The sequence below is a fragment of the Hipposideros armiger genome, unplaced genomic scaffold (genome assembly GCF_001890085.2).
Source record: "Hipposideros armiger isolate ML-2016 unplaced genomic scaffold, ASM189008v1 scaffold_1265, whole genome shotgun sequence".
Lineage (NCBI taxonomy): Eukaryota > Metazoa > Chordata > Mammalia > Chiroptera > Hipposideridae > Hipposideros > Hipposideros armiger.
Window position 1 is genome coordinate 313,050 of NW_017732615.1, and position 18,778 is coordinate 331,827.

At 41.8% G+C, this 18,778-nt stretch overlaps 1 protein-coding gene across 6 annotated transcripts in view; it reads left to right on the top strand.

Moving 5' to 3' along the window:
• Positions 1 to 2,869, top strand: part of TRIM9 (tripartite motif containing 9) — a 112,119-nt gene extending 109,250 nt beyond the window's left edge. For all 6 annotated transcript variants that reach the window (XM_019633249.1, XM_019633243.1, XM_019633244.1 and 3 more), the window contains one exon: positions 798 to 2,869. In XM_019633249.1, coding sequence (XP_019488794.1) covers positions 798 to 860 — 63 coding nt within the window. In that variant the 3' untranslated portion in view covers positions 861 to 2,869. The remainder of the gene's footprint in view (positions 1 to 797) is intronic.
• The last annotated feature ends 15,909 nt before the right edge of the window (positions 2,870 to 18,778 follow it).

Here is an 18,778-nt window from a genome sequence, read left to right on the forward strand (position 1 = left end):
TAAGAATGATGGCAACCCAGGGACCTCTGCCCTCCTCCTCTCTTCCTGCAACTGGTTGGGGTTTTCTGGGAGGCTGAAATCTAATCTATCAAGCTCAGCCTCTACACTGGAAGAAAGAAAACCATAAATTATTCTAGAAGTGAGTCTTAGAAAAACCTCATTCAAAGTGTTCCACATTTTCAACTGTTTGAGTATCTTTGGATAAAGTCTCAGGCTAGGGAAGAAAAGGACCAAGAAGGGGAGAGATGACGTACTGCGTGAAATGGTTCTAGCCTTCTCCATGGATGTCTGAGGTTGGGCAGCTATCACTAAACAGTAGGAGTGCCCATGTTTCTTCATACCTGGCAATCATCTATGCAATCCTCAAATGAAAGATTTATCCTAATGAGACTAACTAGTGAACCAGTAAAAAAGGAAGGGCTGTCGGCTCGTCTGTTCTCTAACCATGGAATTGACAGTGATCCCTGCCATGTGGCAAATAGGCTTTGCTGCCTGCAGATCAATGTCTGGGTCTTCAGTCCTAAGGAACACAATGTCCCCAGAATCTTAAAAGCGGCAGGTGGATGAGAACCAGGTTATCAAGTGTGTCCAGGATTTGGGAGGCCACCTCGGTGGCCAGGTTCTCAGCACAGGCAGAATGCTATTAGAATTCTCTTTAATGTCTCCTAGAATAGATGCTAAAGAGAAGTGAACAGGTCCCTTTTGAATTAGAAAAACACCCACCGTGCCCCGTAGGGGAGGGAGAGTGCAGAGGGGTTTCCGGTCGTGCCTCCAGGACTCACAGTCTCTTCCCCCAGGTCACGCTTCACACTGGGCTCCCAGTCCCTGACTTCTACTCTAGCAGAGCATCAATCGCCTAAGGATGTGCTGTGCAGGCACCAGCTGCCTCGTCTTACCTCCGCCTGAAAAGCAACAGCACGGAGCTCAGCCAGAGTGGTGGGATCCAGGAGAGCTGGAAGGAGAGGGAGAAGGAGGAGAGAAAAGCTGGTCCTCTGCGGTCATTACATCCCACAACTCCACCCCTTTCCTTTTCAACCTCTTTACTGCTGTGATGCCTGCATTCGCTTCCATGTTCAGCAATTCCAACCAACAACGGACCTAGACAGCCCACCATGTCACTTTGTTTCCACTCCCAGATTTTGCTTTTATTTAACTTGATTTTGTATGTAGGTGAGTTATATTTTGTTCTTTTCTGATCATGTGATTGGTGACTTACTGAACTGGCACAGCCAAGAGAAAATTCTGATAGCTTTTCTCTTAAGCTTTCTGTCAAAGAGGTTGTAGGGAGAGGTAGGGAAGAAGGGGCTGAATTTGGAGCGTGCAGTTTACCTCCTCAAATGTTCTTGCCCTGTTACTTCTCATGCAGTGTTCAATCTGCATAGCTAGTCTTTGAGAGGTGGGCAGAGTGAATGTAGCATTGAAAAGTTTTACTATCCATTGAAGCACAAAAATATCAGCTACACAGCTACCCAGAGGTTCACAGTGGGTAGGATCAATAGGATAGCTTGGTCATTAGGACAGGTCAGAAACCCTGGTCATTCAAAGAAAGTGGAAAGGCTCCAGACATAGGCAGACCTGGGGACTTAATAATATGGTTCATTTGTTTAATCCAAGTTTTTAATTTAGAGCCTGCTATGGACCAGGCACTGTTCTAGACACTGGAAACACAGTGGTGAATACGCAGGTGTGGTCTCGCCCTCCTGGAGCTTGCATTCCAGGAGAACAAACCAAAAATAAAATAATTGCAAATTGTTACAACTACAAAGGAAATAAAGGGCAAAGAGGCTCATTGGCAAGATCTTTTACATCCCCTAGAATGATGCTAAAAATCCACATATTCTGGCCATAGCACCAGAAACATACCAACTCAATGCCTTTCCAACCGTGCTATTTAAATTATGATACCTGCTGCTATTCATCACAGAGCCCTTCTTTGGTAGATATTACATCAGCATTCTTATTTGTTAATGCTGCCATGATATTAAGCCTTAAAAATTAATGTGAAAAAAAACCACACAAATAGTGGCCAGAGAGAGAAGGACCCATTCTCAGTAATGGGGGATCTTGCGTTGCACAGCATTTACATTCTCAGGATAAACATGCTCGTCTCCATGTATATATACTCTCTGTGCCTGTTACAAGTGAAAAATCCATCCACTCTGCTGCCATTTACAACCGAACTTTCAAATAATGTTAGGAAGAAAATGAAACTGTATGGCATTGCTGTGACTGCTAGCAGAATAATAATGCTTATTACTCCTACATAGAGATAGACTTACACGAGTTACCCCTTCAGATTCTTTCATTTGACAAGAAGTTGTAGGAAATGTAGGGACCTGGAAAGAGGCTCTGATTAGTTGTCTAACTATTTGCCAGTGAGCCAAGAAATTCAACAGGAAAAAAAACAACAACAAGAATAACATAAAAGAGAAGACGGAGGATGGGAAAACTAACAAATTCAAGTTTTGGCAAAAAGTAATATATGTAAATAGCTAATTATTGATTATTGTGGTTACTTAATTTAGGTGATTTCTATCGGTTACAGTGTCTTTCTAGTTAGGCGTACCTAATTTATTGAATGGGTGCTATCCTGTTTATGTCTGTCTTGGTTTTTCTTGGCTACAGAAGAACTCTGTTGCAGGGCAACACTAGTTTGATATTTGACTTACTCTCCAATGAGACTCGATGACTGGGCCACTGTAGACTCATAGTTATTCCTGTTCTTTACTAAATTCATCCTGCTAATTAGATTTCTAGTGACTCGTAACACATAGTTTACACAGAATTGCAATTATAGATGCATATAGCTGCTGTACTAGAAAAAAATATTTCTGGTGTGCCAATAAATAATTTTTATTAGAGAACCTCATACGTCTCTTCAGAATTTCTTTGTTTTTGCCTGTTTGGGGTGATAATTTGCCTTCGTCTGAGCAGTATTTTCTTCAGTACAGTGTAATTGGAAAGTCCCCCGGCATCCCTGAAAGCACATGTTCTTCACCCCATTTCCTCGGGAGGGGTGGCAACTGTCTCCTGGAGGTACTTCACTCCTCAATCTAAGCTTAGTATGAAACATTTGTAGTTTGGATGCAGTTGGGGTCTGCCTCCAAACATTGGGGGTTCCCTTTAACAAACCTGCTCCTAAAGAAGCCACAAACTTGTACTGCAAAATATAATGCCATTGACTTTTTCAAACCTGGTTCCTTCAACATTTCTTTGAATGTGTTTATATGGCTAAATAATACAACTGTATTTTTGTACATTGGTACAGCTAAACAATAGGATTGTTTTTAAATAATGACAATATTATTGATCTTCCTTACACTGTTAATAGCCTTTTAAAATGAGCTGCCTTCAATTTTTTTATTAAAAGAAAAACATCACCTAAGAGTATATGGCCTAGGTTAGAACCTCAGAGTGAAACCTTGGGCAGCTGGTAGGCACTGCTGCTCTGCACCCGGCTGGGTTTCTGTTCATCCCCCTTCCCTCATTCCCTACCCTGATGCTGTTTTCTTCTTCCTCTATTGGTCCCATCTCTCCTCTGTTTTTATTCCCTTCTGTTCACTCCCTAATGGAACACTTGAGCCGTTTTTCACTCTTCTCGTGGTGCTAAGATTAAGGGAACTTCTGATCCCTGGTATTCCCTCATAGAAATAATTACTTACAAGAAATCACCCCATTTTCTGGAACTGAGATCCTATTTTTCTGCCTGTCATGTGTGCCTTATTCTTTTGCCCATCTATTCAACTCACTGATAAGAAAGGAGGGTTTGCTGCTCAATCAGCATCTCTGATTATGAATCAAGGGAACTGAAGTAATTAAACAAAGAAGTCCTCAGATCACACTACCTCATAAGTTATATGAACATGCTAAAGACACCAAGGCTGGTAGGGAAATTTGAGTCTGACATCACACATAACTGAGGCTACCTAAATCTTGTCTTTATCTGAAAAATCAGCTTTTTAGATACACACAGAATTTGGGGGACCAAATAAGAGTGAACAATGGAAGCACCTAATTAAATACACAGAAACATCGGTCCGGTCCTTTGAATTTATTATCTGCTCCATTCTGCCACAGCTGTGTTAAGAACAGTTGCAAGTACAGAATTAGCTATCACAGAATTAAATCATGGTGATACTTGCATAACCTAGTGAATATTCTAAAAATCACTGAATTGTACACTTTAAAAAGATGAGGCACCATGTTGGACATAACCGGACTTATCTTACAGCCCCCCTCACACTACACCTAATAGTCTGTTCCTATTTCATCAAATCCGTGATCTGTGGTCAAGCCCGAGGCTGAGGAACAGCTGACCTCCTGACCCCACCTTTTCTTTCCCTTCCCATCATCCCTCAGTCAACAGAAGGGCTTTGACTTGCTTACTCTTCCAGTCTGGTGAAGATTGCTTCTCCGTTTCCTCCTCGGCCTTCCTGTCATGGATTTTAACCTGCCCCTTTCCTGAGGGCCACAGTGCTGGAGCGAGTAGAAAAGCTGGCTACCATTAAGGAAGCAACTGAAAATCACTCTCACATCCCACAGTGGTTGTGAATCTTGTTCTCCTACCAAGTAAAAAATAAACATTCACCATGAACTCGAAAAGGATTAATATTTTGGCTGGTAATCTTGCCTTTTTTTTCCTCCAATGTTTTTTTCTAAAATTAATGAAGATAAATAAAGATAATGTCATTAATAAGTAGATCTAAATATTAAATTTAAATTAATGTAAATAGGTGGTTCTCAGCCTCCACTGCACATTGAAATCATCTGGAGAACTTTAAAAACACTGATACCAGGCTACTAATTTAATTGGTCTGGGATGCAGCTTGAGAATGTGGGATTGTTTAAGCTCCCCAGGGATTCTAACCCACAGCCAGAACTGAGAATGCAGAGGTAAAGAATGAGTGGGTGGCATATACTCAGATCGTTACTGTCTGTACATCTGGGGGAGCATCAGTGCATCAGTCTGCTACTTCTGTGGAGTTATTTGCAGCGGTAGCTGATAAATTTAAATTCACATAATTGTCACTTAAAAGGTCTTTTAAACAATTCTATAATGCAAAATAGAAAAAATATTGTATATGCACAACATTAATAATACACTGGATGATATAATTGAAGGCAGTACAAATTGCCAAAATTCTGAGAACAGATTTGTAATTGTTGGGACCAATTGATGTATCAAGAACTACCCTTCAAGGGCCAGCCAAGTGGCTCAGTTGGTTAAGAGCTCGCTCAAGAGTTTGAGCTCTGAGCAACAGTGGTTCGATGCCCGGCTCGAACTGAGCTGCCGCTAAGCTGCCAATAGGTAGCAGGATGGCTCAGCTTAAAAAAAAAAAAAAAGAACTACCCTTCAGATGTCCAAATCTGTCAAAAGCTTCCAGCTGTTACTTCCCAGAAAAGCTCTTTACTTATATTTATAACTCAATTAACAGCAACAATACAATGTAGCCAAGAGGAAAATGCAAACAAAAAACCCCACACAACCCACAGCATTCTTTAATATGTGTTTAAATTATTCTGCAGCATCACCAACGGGCTAACAGGATCCAGATCGTGAGCAGGCACTCCCATTATGTCTCATGTGACTGCCTATGGCCACACTTCATAGACAAGTACTTCAGACCCCTATTGTGATTGTCCTTCTGAAGAGGAAAGTAGCACGTATTCGGAGGGATAAATGTACACTATTGTAAATTAGGTTTTTTAGGGTTGTATACATTTAATGTGGTATTCGGTTTGGTTTTCTCCACGAGAGCTAATATTAATGCAGTAATTGAGAAATACTCTAATACTATGTGTATCCATATAGTGAATCCTATGTTTCATCTAATGTACAAAGGGCTTTACGTAAATCCTCTTACTTAATCGTCATCTGATTTACGCACTTTACTTTCACCATTTTAGAAATGAGGAAATGGAAGCACAAAAAGGTTGAGTAACTTGCCCAAGAGGTTAAGTAATACAGCAGGCAAGTGTTAAGAGATAGGATTTGGACACAGACAGCCACACTCCAGGGCTTGTGCTCCTCACCACTTGGTTATAGGTGATTGCCACACATAGGCTGCACCACCTACAACACACCCGCTCACTCAGTAAACATTTAATGGGCACTTATTAGGTGCTAAACAGTTATAACTACTAGGGGTACCAGTGAATAAAATAGACAAGGTCTCTACCTCCTTAGAGCTGATATTCTAATAGGGAAATGCAAATAAGAAATAAAGCTCAAGGTAGTTTTAAATAGCAATGAACACTAGACCAGAAATCGAATAGGCTAATGAGATAGAATGGTGCTCATCTCAGGTGCTCAGCATTGCCTCCCCGAGATGACATTTGAGCTGAAGCACCAGGGGTAAAGGCCTAGAAACAGGAACAAGGAATAGAGAGAGTCAGTGCAGCCGACATGCAGGGAGAGCGAGGAGAGAGGAGAGTGGGCCAGGTGAGGCTGGCAGGTGAGCAGGGCCAGACCACAAGGGCCCCTGCAGGCCAGGCACACCAGTTTGGTTACACAAAAACCTGAACCTGACTGGCTGACCTACAGGCACAGAGGAAAGGTATTAGAATGGTGTGGGATAGCTCAGAAAGATAGGAACCAGGGCAGCTCTGGGTATCATGGGAGCAGGAACTGATGAACAGCTGTTCTTCTCCAAGCCCCCCAAGGCTGCACTAAAGCTCCTGCTCTTTCTCGTCTTTTTGTCTCTGCTCAAGGTTTGATTCCAGAAAGACAGGGTCTGCTTTTGCTTGGGTCCTGTGTCTGCCTCTTAGCTGAAGGAGGGCAGGCAGGACCTTATGACTGAGAAGCCCAACCCCTGCATCCAATCTGAGTACTGTTTTCAGAAAACAGGATGGGTGCTGGCAGTAAAATGAACAAAGTGACAGGTTCCATCTCTGTCGTGCTTTGAATGAAGGGAGTGCTGCTTAAGCCTGTGCCTTTAATTTCTGGGATGTGTTTTTTGTTTTACAGAAGCAAATGTTTTAGAAATGGCAGGAAGAAAAGAGGCTCACTTTCAATCTCTGCAGAAAATAAACAGTGAAGGGGGGAATTCTCTTCAATATTGACTTTATGTTTCAGAATACCAAACGCTCACAACTGATTTAGCTCAAAAAACAACAGAGCTTCCAAAACTGGGCTGAAACTGGGGCCACAGCCAATATTACCTAATAGATCTTTTCCAAGCAATGAACACAAAAGATTGTTGCCTGTAAGCTACTCAAAACTGAACTGGGAATTTTTTCTCATAGCATAAGGCTTCCACTATGCTGATAAGAAAAAAAAATTCATTCTTTGGGTATTGCTGATCTGAAAATCTGTCTCAACATGGACTCCTGAGTTACAAAAACCAGGTTCCCAGCCCAAGTCAGCCACTTATTCGTATGAACTTAGACAGGTTAACCTCAATCAGCCTTAATTTGTCACAAACTAGAGGTAATAAAACCTACACAATAGGGTGATTGTGAGGATTAAGTTAGAAAATATGTGAAGTGCCTTAATTTTTCTTGATTAAGCTCTTTGATCTTTTCTATGGAAAATGGTCAGCATATAATTAAATACAGGTTACTAGAATGCCTGTATTGTGTGTGAGTGGGGGGAAGAATTTACAAAGGGTTTTGGCCTCAAATAATTTTAAAAGATTTGCATTCCTTAAGTATAGTTCACACCAGTGTTTCTTAGGGCAAGTAATAATAATAATAATAACAATAATAATAATAGTAATTGTTACTGTTCTTTTAGAACTCACAATGTGTCTGGCACTATTCTAAATACTTCGTGTTTATGAACTCATTTAATCTATAAAACAGCCCTATAAATTGGCATTATTATTATTCCCCCATTTTAAAAATCAGGAAATTAAAGCAAATAAGTCTTGTGTAATTTGCCCTACATCACACAGCTGGTAAGCGACAGGGCTGGGATTTGAACCCCCACACTTCAGTTCTGGGGCTTTCAGGCCTAACCATTCTGCTCTATTCTCCAAGTAGCAAAGAGGCACCAACCTATATATGGATGGTGGGCTGCTCCCAGTGGGCTGCCCAACTTCCTCCCTTACATGCAAAGTTGTCCATGTGAGATTTGGAGTAACAAATTAAAACTCCATTTTTTAAAATTATATGTGTTTCGTGGATCCTCAAGTTTTAAAAATTATTCAAATTTTAAGTTTTGATAGATAAGTACTTTATGTGACTATGAGCTCTTTGATGAGAGACCATGTCTTCTTTGGTATTATTCCATGTGCCCACTGTTCCCTATAAACTGCTCCATGTACATGTAAGCAAAGCAACCACAGCTATCTATGCACAAACCTTTAACACTTCACAAGCTTCTCAGCTACATCTGTTCATTAGAGTGGCGTGTGTGGCAGGAAGGTGATACTACCAGCTGGGATCGGACAGTGATCTGGGAGAAGAGGGAAGTAGGTCTTCTTTCCATTTCCTAGATTTACATGGTTTATGCTCATGTAGTTAACCGTTTTAGATACCTCGTGTAAGTGGAGTCATGCAGTGTGTGTGCTTTAATGTGACTGGCTTATTTCACTGAGCATATGTCCCCAAGGTTCATCCATGTTGCTGCATATGACAGAATTTACTTCTTTTTCAAGGCTGAATAATATTCCATTGTGTGATATACCATATTTTCTTTACTCATTCATTCATAATTAGCCACTGAGGTTATTTCCATAGCACGGCTATTGTGAATAATGCTGCAACGAATGTGAGAGTGCTAAAATACATAGAATCAAAGAGTAGAAAGATGGTTGCCAGAGTCTGGGGGAGGGAGAAATGGGGAGTTGCTAATAAACAGGCATCAAGTTTCAGTTAAGAAAAAGGAATAATTTCTGGAGATCTCTGCTGTACAACATTGTACTTAAATAGTTAACAACACTGTATTGTCCACTTAAAATTTTGCCAAGAGAGTAGATCTCATGTTAAATGTTCTTACCACAATAAAATTTTTTTAAAAAAATTAAGGTTTATATCCAGGACCTGGAGAGATTCTGAGAGACCTGGCCTCCCTGCAGTCTGGCCCTTGACCTTGGCCCCCTTGGAACATCACCAAGCTGGTGGACAGAAGCTCTCTTCTCTAGACTTTATTTCCCATCTACTGTCCTAGAGGATAGAGAACAAAGTCAACGCCAGGCAATATTCCAAAGTAAACAAAGTATCCCTTTGGCATCCTCTCACTTTCCTTTCTGCGTCCCTCACTTCTCACCCAGAATACAGTATCCAAAGCACTGAAAGTTTCTAACAGCTACACCTTACCCCAAGTCTCGGGAACCATACTCGCTATTGAGTATGGTCTTTTCCATTTATCTTATTCATCAAATCTCCAAGTCTTAAATTTCTGGGTTATTGCTATATCAAGGTGAAAATCTCTAATATAGTTTCTTACAACTTCCCACTAAGATATCTATATAAGTTTCTTAAAATATAAAAGTTTCAGCAGCATTAGAAATCCTGTCCATTTGACAGTGCCTAAAAAGGATCTAGAACAATATCAGCATAAAGCAGGCTGGACTAGCTAACTGTAATTGAAAAATAAATTCTTCTTTTAATTTTAAAAATTAAAACTAAATAAAAGGGGATGTGCAACATGGGAAGGAGACCCGAACCCTGGAGTCTAGTCAAGCTGCAGCTGACCCACAGACCCATGTGGGAGAAATAAATGCTTATTGTGTCAAGCCAAAAAGAAGAAAAGGCTTGCTTGTTAAACATAACTGTGGTCAAGATGCAAAGGAAACTTGTTGAAATAAACAGACTCCACCCTCTGGGACAGAGCAACATGGAAAGGAGAGAAAATAAATCGAGTCACCCCTACTATCAACACCCCGCTCAAGGCCTGCATGAAATAATGCCCAGGGAGTTCTGCCCTGCTGCAGCCAAGAGGGCAGCCTCCTCCTCTTTTTGTGTCCGTTCAGGACCATGCCTGTCAGTACACACCACAGCCATAGACAGAGGGGATGCTCGGCCACGGAGCTGATGCTGCTGGCACATGAGAGCTGAAGAGGGAAGATCTTCGGAGGCCAGCCATGCTCAGGTGTTTTGCTCATATTCTTAAAGTGTCTTTCTCGGTGAAGCAGAACAAAAAGGCGCGAGTTAAGAGCAGGATGGCTAGAAGGTAAGAATTTTTAAAACTGCAGCCATTCCTGCACCAAGGTCACTACAGTGCACTGAGGACAACTGCTTGGGGTGGGGAGACTGCTTTCTTTATCACTCCCACCTTTTTTCTTGTTAAAATGTTTTCAAGGAACCTCTGGTTGCCTAAACGGAAAGCCCCAGTGCAGGCCAGAAAGAGTGATTGAGAGAATGTGGAGCTAAATTGTTCTATGTAGTAATGTGAGTGTTTCATCCTTGTGCAGATAGAGTTTGGGCATAAGAGTTTGGTTTTTTTGTTGTTGTTGTTTTGTTTGTTTGTTCATTTTAAGGGACTTCGTTTTCCTCCTAGCAGCCCAGAGATTGCAGCTGGGGTTCTCAAGGGAGTGAAGAGGTGGAAAAAGCCACTCCAAAGAGATGGTCTCCAGGAACATGGAAGCAGAATAGAACCCAAAGAAAACAAGAGCCAGTAAGGAATTCCCTCTGACAGTGTTTGCCTAGTGGGCTTTGGGCACAATGATATCTGACATCTGATTTCAAGATACTTCCTGTGTTGTGAGATATTTCTCTTCTATTACTACCCTCCCTGCCAAGTCTTTAAAGAAGCTTCCTCAATTTATATAAACTAGCACCACTCTTAAGTGCGAAGTGCCTCCATGAGACTAAGTGATTTGGGAATTGGACAGTAAACCGAAATACCTAGGATTTATTGAGAATAAATTGTGCTGCATTCATAAAATGAAATATGATACACCATGAAAACATATGATGTTTGGTAAGAACATAAATAAAACTTTCAGACACAATGTTATGCAAAAGAAGTTAGGCAAGATAGAGATATACTGCATGATTCCATTTCTACATGGTTTAAAATAGCCAAAGGTAATTTGCAATATTGGAAATCAGCGTAGTGATTCCATTTAGGATGGGATAGTGGGGGCACAAGGGAGGCTTCCAACTGCTCATAATGCTCTGTAGCTCAGAGTGGGATCTGCACAAGTTACTCATTTGTAAAAATTCATGGCAATACAAACTTAAGATTCACACACCTGTCTGTATGTTGTAGTGCTATAAAAATATTACCCAAAAAAGGGATTTTCAAAGAACTAGACATCAAAAGAGAGACATAGTTACTAAGGTTCTTCAAGTAAATGTTCGCTAAATCTAAGAACCTAATAGTATATACATAATGCCTATTTCTCCAGTTCTACTTAGGAGACTTTGAGTCAGAGGACATCTCATTAACTCCAACACTAATGTCACCAGTCTCGCTCCCACTTGCCTTACCAAACCTCCAACTCCTACGAGTCCTGTATTTCTGGGATCCTCCAGAGGTGTCTCCCTGTGCTCCCAATCCTGCTGGCAACACCTCAGCCCACGGAGCACAACAGTTCCTCCAGGCCCTCCTCCAAGATGTGCAGGAATAAAGTGCAAGAGGCTAACTCACCTTCTCGCGTTGGAAGGTGAAACAGTGTTTCTGGGATCTGAGTATCTTTATAAAGCTTAGTGAGAAGAAAGAGTCTTTCAGTTTTTACTGACAGCCCTTTGACCAATGGAACACATGCTTCCAGGTAGCTACACCAGAGAACAGAATCAAGAAACTGCTACAGACTTCCTACTTCCCTCTGACAACTAAAGCTTCTTCATGGCTCAAGCTAATCACCAGACTCCTTCCACCCTTAGTGTGAGTTCTCACCCAGGAAGCTCCTCAGCCTCCAATGCCACCCACAGCTTGCTAGACCAGCCCATGTATACCTGAATCCCAGCCATGGGTAGGGCCTCACTTCCTTCCTGGATGAGTCCAACCTCCCCTGGGCACACCGACCTCCCTCAGGCCTGTCTTACCAGCTCACAGATGTGCCCACACAGGCTTGAAAGCCTGTGATTGACCCCCATCAAAGCAGAGATCACTCTTATCTGCACTGTAAACTTATATGATTGACTGGGAAGCCAAAGCCACTCACACACCCAACTTTTGAATGTGTTACAAATCTAGCATAAGAATGTTAATATCCCATGCTTTTTTACATTTCTAAGATTTCTTCGATGTTCTGTATCAGAATAAGGTATATATTTAGATTTCAGTATATTTACATCTAAGATTTTGAAAGGGAGAAAGTGCCATCTACCTTATGCTCTGGCTACAGTGATGAGAATAATTAATTTTGATTTATCTTGTTCAGAATATGGGTATTTTTTTCAAGAGTGCATAGATATCTGGAGCAAAGAAAGAGAAATAAAGCAGTCGTTGAAATTACAATCACGTCTTTGGCTGAACCACGCGATAGGCTGAGATGTCGGATTCAAAGGGCAAATCCCCCCACCTGCTGGTGGAAGCCTGTCTCTGCAGCTCTTACACTGAACCTTTTTCCTCAAAAACATCGAAGATGGTTGGTTTGTCATGAAAATTATGAGTGGAATGAACTTCATATTTTCATCTTAAACTGGAAATGTATTTTGATTCAATAACTATCTTATTCCATAAGATGCTGTCATTCAAGAGGGTGGAGGAGGAAATAGAACTCCCAGGAAGAAAGAGAAATATCTATCATCATTTGGCTTCAAGACAACTAAGAGATGCTCTTTCCTTCCTGTGAACTTACACAGCACTTAAGCTCTGGGCTAATTGTTTTGTTTTGTTTTTTTTCTGTAGAATATTCTGTCTTGTATTTTCATTTGGGTGTGGTGGTTAACCTAGTTTCAAAGTTCTTGGTAAGGCAGAGAGCATGGGCTGTATTTTTTGTCCCACTATCAGCGAGCTTAGTACCTTGCATACAGTGGGGGCTCGTTCAAATGATGTTTTGTTGACTTTCCAAGTTGGCTGATACTTTCAGGTCCTTCTTCCACCAGGGACATGACCACAGGGGAGTCCAACAGTCATGGCTGTAAAACCCAGTCATGTTAGAAAAACGGCCACTCTCACAGCAAGTATAGGGACTTAGACTTAAGGACAAGGGGCGGGGGGTGGTACACACAGATAAAGAGAGGGAGGCAGTTCCCAGAAAACAGGGTACTGGGGAAGCTGTGTCTGGCTACTCTACAGTCTGTTTTGTTTACTGATGTATCCCAAGTACCCATCACGTGCTGGACACATAGTAGGTGCCTAACAAATACAAATGGTTTCCTAGTAAGTCAATAAATTAAAACACTGAATTTGAAAAACAGAGATAGGTTATGCTATGCAAAACTACGTTTAATGAGCGATAATCCATCTAAGACAACAAGAAATATAAACACAAAAGCCTACACCTGAAGCTAACAATAAAAAATAAAAAATTTTAAAAACAAACACAAAAGCCCCGCATATGTGGATGGGATCAGCTTTCACTATATTATCCAGACTCTCAGGCGCCATCCTTGAAAATACTAAGTGAAAAGGAAGCTGATTTCCCTGTAGCATACGTTTTAAGTGAATAAATGTTGCCCCTCAGCATCTAAGCACCTTATTGGTTAGAGCTTTGAAGATGGGTAATTAAGCAGCTCACAGAGTTGAAGTATTTGGCATTTGAGAACCTAGTATTTGTGATTCCTTAGGTTTACCCCTTAAGGGATAAAAATTCTAAAAGCCAATAATATTTGTATAGGAGCTCTATATTTTATATGGTAAATCCTGAGATTAATCAATCAGACACAAAGGTTGAGTCCCAATGTGGACCCAACTAAGGGTTTGCATGACAAAGGCCCTGGGGAGACAGGTGACAGGGAGGCTGTCTCTAGAGCATGTTGCATCACGATTATCTGCTGAAACTCTATGCTTAGCACATTTCTTACTTCCCTTCTTCTTTCAGCCTTTGTTCATATCTCTTTGCAAAATTTCCCCAGAATTAATATCCTCATTCATTCCCATAACAAGTTGAAATTCTGAAACATGTCTTGCTGCATTGGTAATAATACCAGAGGGTAAAGCAAATACAAATGGTATATAGTTGCAAGAAATATAGTGTGCAAGAAATATAGCTTTATTATAGATATAATCAGCTTAATTTCTAATTTGAGCCTTCATTCCTCTAGGAAGGGGCAATATGCAATCTCAATTGGTCCATTCAATCCCCAATTGACACAAGTGGCAGGGATGGGGGTAAGAAGCCCCAGGCCTTGATACCTCTCCTCTTAGGTATTTCTCTGAGTCAGTTTCAGCACTCACTCTTCAGCCCAGGGCTGCCCCTTGCCTCCCAGGGTTTGGGGCATCTTGGTGAACCTGTCTAATCCCCAACTGCTGAGAGCTTCTAAGCAGCCACTTCCTCCCTGGGGTCCTGCTACTTCCTAGATCTTCCCAGGATGCAGAGCAAAGTCCCAGCCAGGCTGCTCTCAGATACTCGGACTACCTGGAGTTTCTGCTATCTCCCCAGGGAAGCAGGCTCAAGGCTACTCATTCCAAGACCACTGACAGCCCTACTGCACCCCTGTGTCATCTTCCCAGGCCCTTGGCCCTCACTTTTAATGTGTCTCCCAAATGTCAACCTAGGTCAGCCGTCCAAACCTAGGAAGGCTCACGTCCTTCCTCGGAGATGATAAGCACAAGTGCTAGAGTGGCTCCTCAAGGTAGATAGGGAAAAAGCTAACTACCATGAGAAAAGTCAAACATTGACTAATATTTCAAAATATAATCCAACTCAAAAGTTGACATCTTAGTAATGCTTTTAACATTCCTAGCACTTATCCACTCATACCTTTTTTGAGCTTAGGGATCTTGGGGAGTGACTAGGACAGAGAGCATTATCCTTACTTTGCAGCCATCGAAATAGAGGCACTAAGTGATTCTCCAGTCTCAGCATATTCTATAACAGGCATATTAAAATTGTCAGTGATTTGAGGGACCGGGAGAAGTAGGCTGTTAAATATTTCTGTCTTTTCGGGAACTCCCACTGGACCACACCTAGCAAGCCAAACTACTGTATTAATGAGCAAATCAAACATGACAGGACCTGAAAGTGCCAGGAAGACCCACTTGTTTCAAGATAAGCCAAATATATTCAGATAACAAGCGAATGGTCACAGTCACAGGCAATTGTTGAGATAGCAATGTGGTCAACAATGTCATCTACAGATTCTAAGGACATTAAATTGTATAGAAAAATCCAGGTTCTCAGTCTCTTACTAAATATTTAAAACAGCAGTGCCTGGGTAGTAACCTTGTTTGACAGATTCATACATTAATAATACTGAGTGGAATGTACTTAAATTCACTCGTCAAGCAGAAAGCTCAACTCATTTTTTACTCTGTCCATCTCCAGAGTGCAGATGGACTGTTTGTGGGGCCACTTTGGACCTCTGGCATGTCCCTGGATTTCAGAACTGACTACAAGTAGGTCAAAAGGCCAGAGAACAGTATGAAACAAACCAAGTGGATAGGGGAAGTAAATCAGCTGAGGTGCAGGCAAAATTCAGGCTTACTTAACAGATCCCAAACCCTGTTTCAGAGGAGGGAAAACAATGTGCAAAGATTTGAAAACCTCTTCAGCCACTTCCTTGTTAAGTGCTCTGGAGCAAGCTACTTAACGTCTCTAAGCCTTGGTTTCTTCATCTCTAAAATGGGAAGAAAAATGGAACTTGCCTCAGAGAGCTGGTGAGAGGATTAAATGAGGGAATGCTCATTAAGAGTCTAGCCAGAGCTCTTAAAAAGTGCTAGTTGCAGTTTTGATGAACCTGTAAGTGGTATGACAACACAATAAGCCCTACTTTGAAACACAGTGGCTGTTAACCTGTTCGTATCTTTCTGTGGTGGCCACTAGCATGGGCCTCACAGACCTCCACAGACATCCTTGCTGTGTTCGTGCAGAAGCCCCACACCTCCCAGGGGGGTGCTCCCACCAATGACTGAGAGAGCATGGGGGCTCCTCTGGTGGCTGATTTTGGGTCCAGAGCTGCCCAGTGGCCTTGCTGGATCTTCCTGGGACTGCAGGGCAGTCTGGGCGACTCCCTCCCATTCTTCCCTCCCTCTCTCTCCTTCACTGGGGGGTCAGACTTGCATCACATCCGGACACTCTCCCAGGCTAACTTGGCTCCTTCCCTATTTTCTCTCCCTCAGGCATTTGCCCTAATAAAATCCTGGCATGTTTAATCCTATCTTAGCATCTACTTCTCTGAAGACTTGGACTAACACACTTTCCCAAGGTTCTTTTCCAACAGTGGGCAACTTGTATTTGTCCTGTGAGGGGTGGACAGCTCTTTCAGCTATTCACAAGTGCCACTTCACCACAGCAGCCCCAGGGAAGAAGTTGATCAGAAACACGAGCAACACAGATCATTGTTGGCAAGGCTGGTTGGTGTAAAGAGATGTAAGCAACTAACTCATACTTTTCTAGGGAGCCATAGTTTTAGGTGTTTCTGGTCAGGGAGAGGTGAAAAGAAAGTTTTTTAAAAGATAATCTTGGTCAAGTGACTTAACCTCTCTAGGCCTCAGTGTCCTAGACCAGTACAGAACAAGTAGATGTTAGGTTTCTTTGAGATCTAGGAGACTATAAGCTTTATGTTTCCCAAATTTCAGTTATAATTACACTCCACTTTTTGGCCAACTCATGTACCACCCAAACTATATTGTTTTTCTTTATGTAAATGCACTTTAAAATTTTAAAAGCATATTTTATTTCAGAACGTTAACTGGAAAAGTATCATTTACCGTAAATGGAAGACAATGTTATTAAATTCTAGTTCGATGCTAAAACCTGAACAGAATTTGCAGTCTGGGCCTGCTTTCTAAGTACAGATTAATGGGTGTTAAAGACATGTTAACACCAAAAACTTTACAGAAAAAAGACTAATAGAGAAGTGAAAGGGACCAACTCTCTGACCATGTGATTTATTATCATTTAAGACTGGATCTATGGTGCACCCAAATCACCTGGTACCATCATGTTCTGTTTAACAGGCGGTTGGATGTCCCTCCCTATATTCTATAGTTTGGACATTGTATAGGTTCACAGTTTTTCCTCTTTGAGAGATGTTCAGCTCCCGAGTGCAGGCTCACTGACCAGACAATGAATCAAGTAAGTAGGGTGTTTATTAGTTCATCATTACCCTGGGTTTCCAACAAAAATTTAGTACTACATTTAGGTAGATAGCGGGGCTAGGATCCACCTATTTAAAACTGTCTTAAGCTAAACTAAGAAAAAGTAAATTGGCCTTTGGGATCTTCTGTCTCTCTTTTTGCGTCTCCTAATTCCTCACTGTCCATCCAAATGCCCAAACATTATTCTGCCTTTTGCTGTTGAGAGAGTTCCCTGGGAGTAAGATCACTCAGACTTAATTTCCCCTCATTCCACTGCTGCGCCCTAATCTTTTGTCCAGCTGTTAAAGCTGATTGAGCTATTTCACACCAACATGTGAATGACCAAAAATCATCTAATGCAATGACCATCCAAGGAGTATTCAAAGCTGATTTTTAAAAACTGTTATTTTTTATTATCTAATTTGTCAAGGGACCTTCTCTTTCAGTCCCCTAGCCCCAAACATTACCACACAGGCCTAGTTATTTTTAAGATCAATCGTTTTGATGCTGGTCCACTCTCACTCTTAATTCAGGGTATGTCTGGCCTCATCTAGGTAGCCACATCTTCATCCCCATGTTTCCTATAAACACTTTCCTATGCAGGTCATGGTAAGGCAGGCATTGCATAAGGCCCAGATCAGTGTCAGCACTGCCCCAAAGGCCTGTGGTCTAAAACCCTGAAGCTGGGAGGACAAGGAGTTGGATATTTTACCAGACCTATGAGATGTGAACTTTCATTTTTATGGTGAGGGCTGCAGTTAACCTGAGTCAAATAATCCCACCCCTGACCAATGCATCAACTCAAAATAATCAGCTTTGGTTTATTATTAGAAGTAAAGTTTATTAGTTCTACTAAGATTCTTTTTTTTGGAAAACAGTTTTGACAATGGACTGTTTCTAGAATACTGCTACTTCTTAGTGAAAAAGAAAAAGCCTCTGATATCCTAAAATACCATGTGTTTGCCTTTGCCAAGGTTTGAAAAAAAAAAGCAAAAAACCACATACAAATAAATACCACTAAAGCTGGAGGTGAACGGTCCAAAGATCAGCCTGTACTGCAGATTAACACAGACTGCTTTGTTTCATGTAAACAAGGCAACTGGCTCGGTGAGTTATGCCTTCAGTTTCCACACACACCCCCTCCCTTTTCTCCCCACTCTGCTCCCCTACCGTTAAAAAGTAATTCAAAGTAAAAGTCCCTGCCTCCTCATCAGCCAGAAGGCTGATTTAGGACTTCCTGGTTCTTACTAACCCGTCTCTACAGATGAGCAGTAGGGTGCTTTGGACAAGGCGAGCATGGGTCTGAGGAGTCAAGAAACCCGAATCCCAGAGTCCTCAAAAAAGTAAAAGGAAAGGAGCCCTCCCGCCCCCCCCCGCCCCCCCGGAATTCCTTTCTGGGGTCTGCGATCCAAGATGGAGCAATGCTAAGGACTGACAAGGACGGTGGGACAACTGAAGTAAGAGTACTGACCCTCCAAGATCCCTGGCTATGCTATGGTAACCCATTCCATGTAAGAAATAATAATAATGACATAGCAAACAAACATCTGTACAACAAAAGTTTGCAAGCACCGCGCTTTCACACACAGACACCTTTGTATCCCAAAAGTCTAGAGAAGGGAGCTTCTGAGTGGCTACGAGACTTGCGGAAGGCCCCACCTCCAACCTCCCAGAGGGATCAGCCGGGGTCCCGGGACC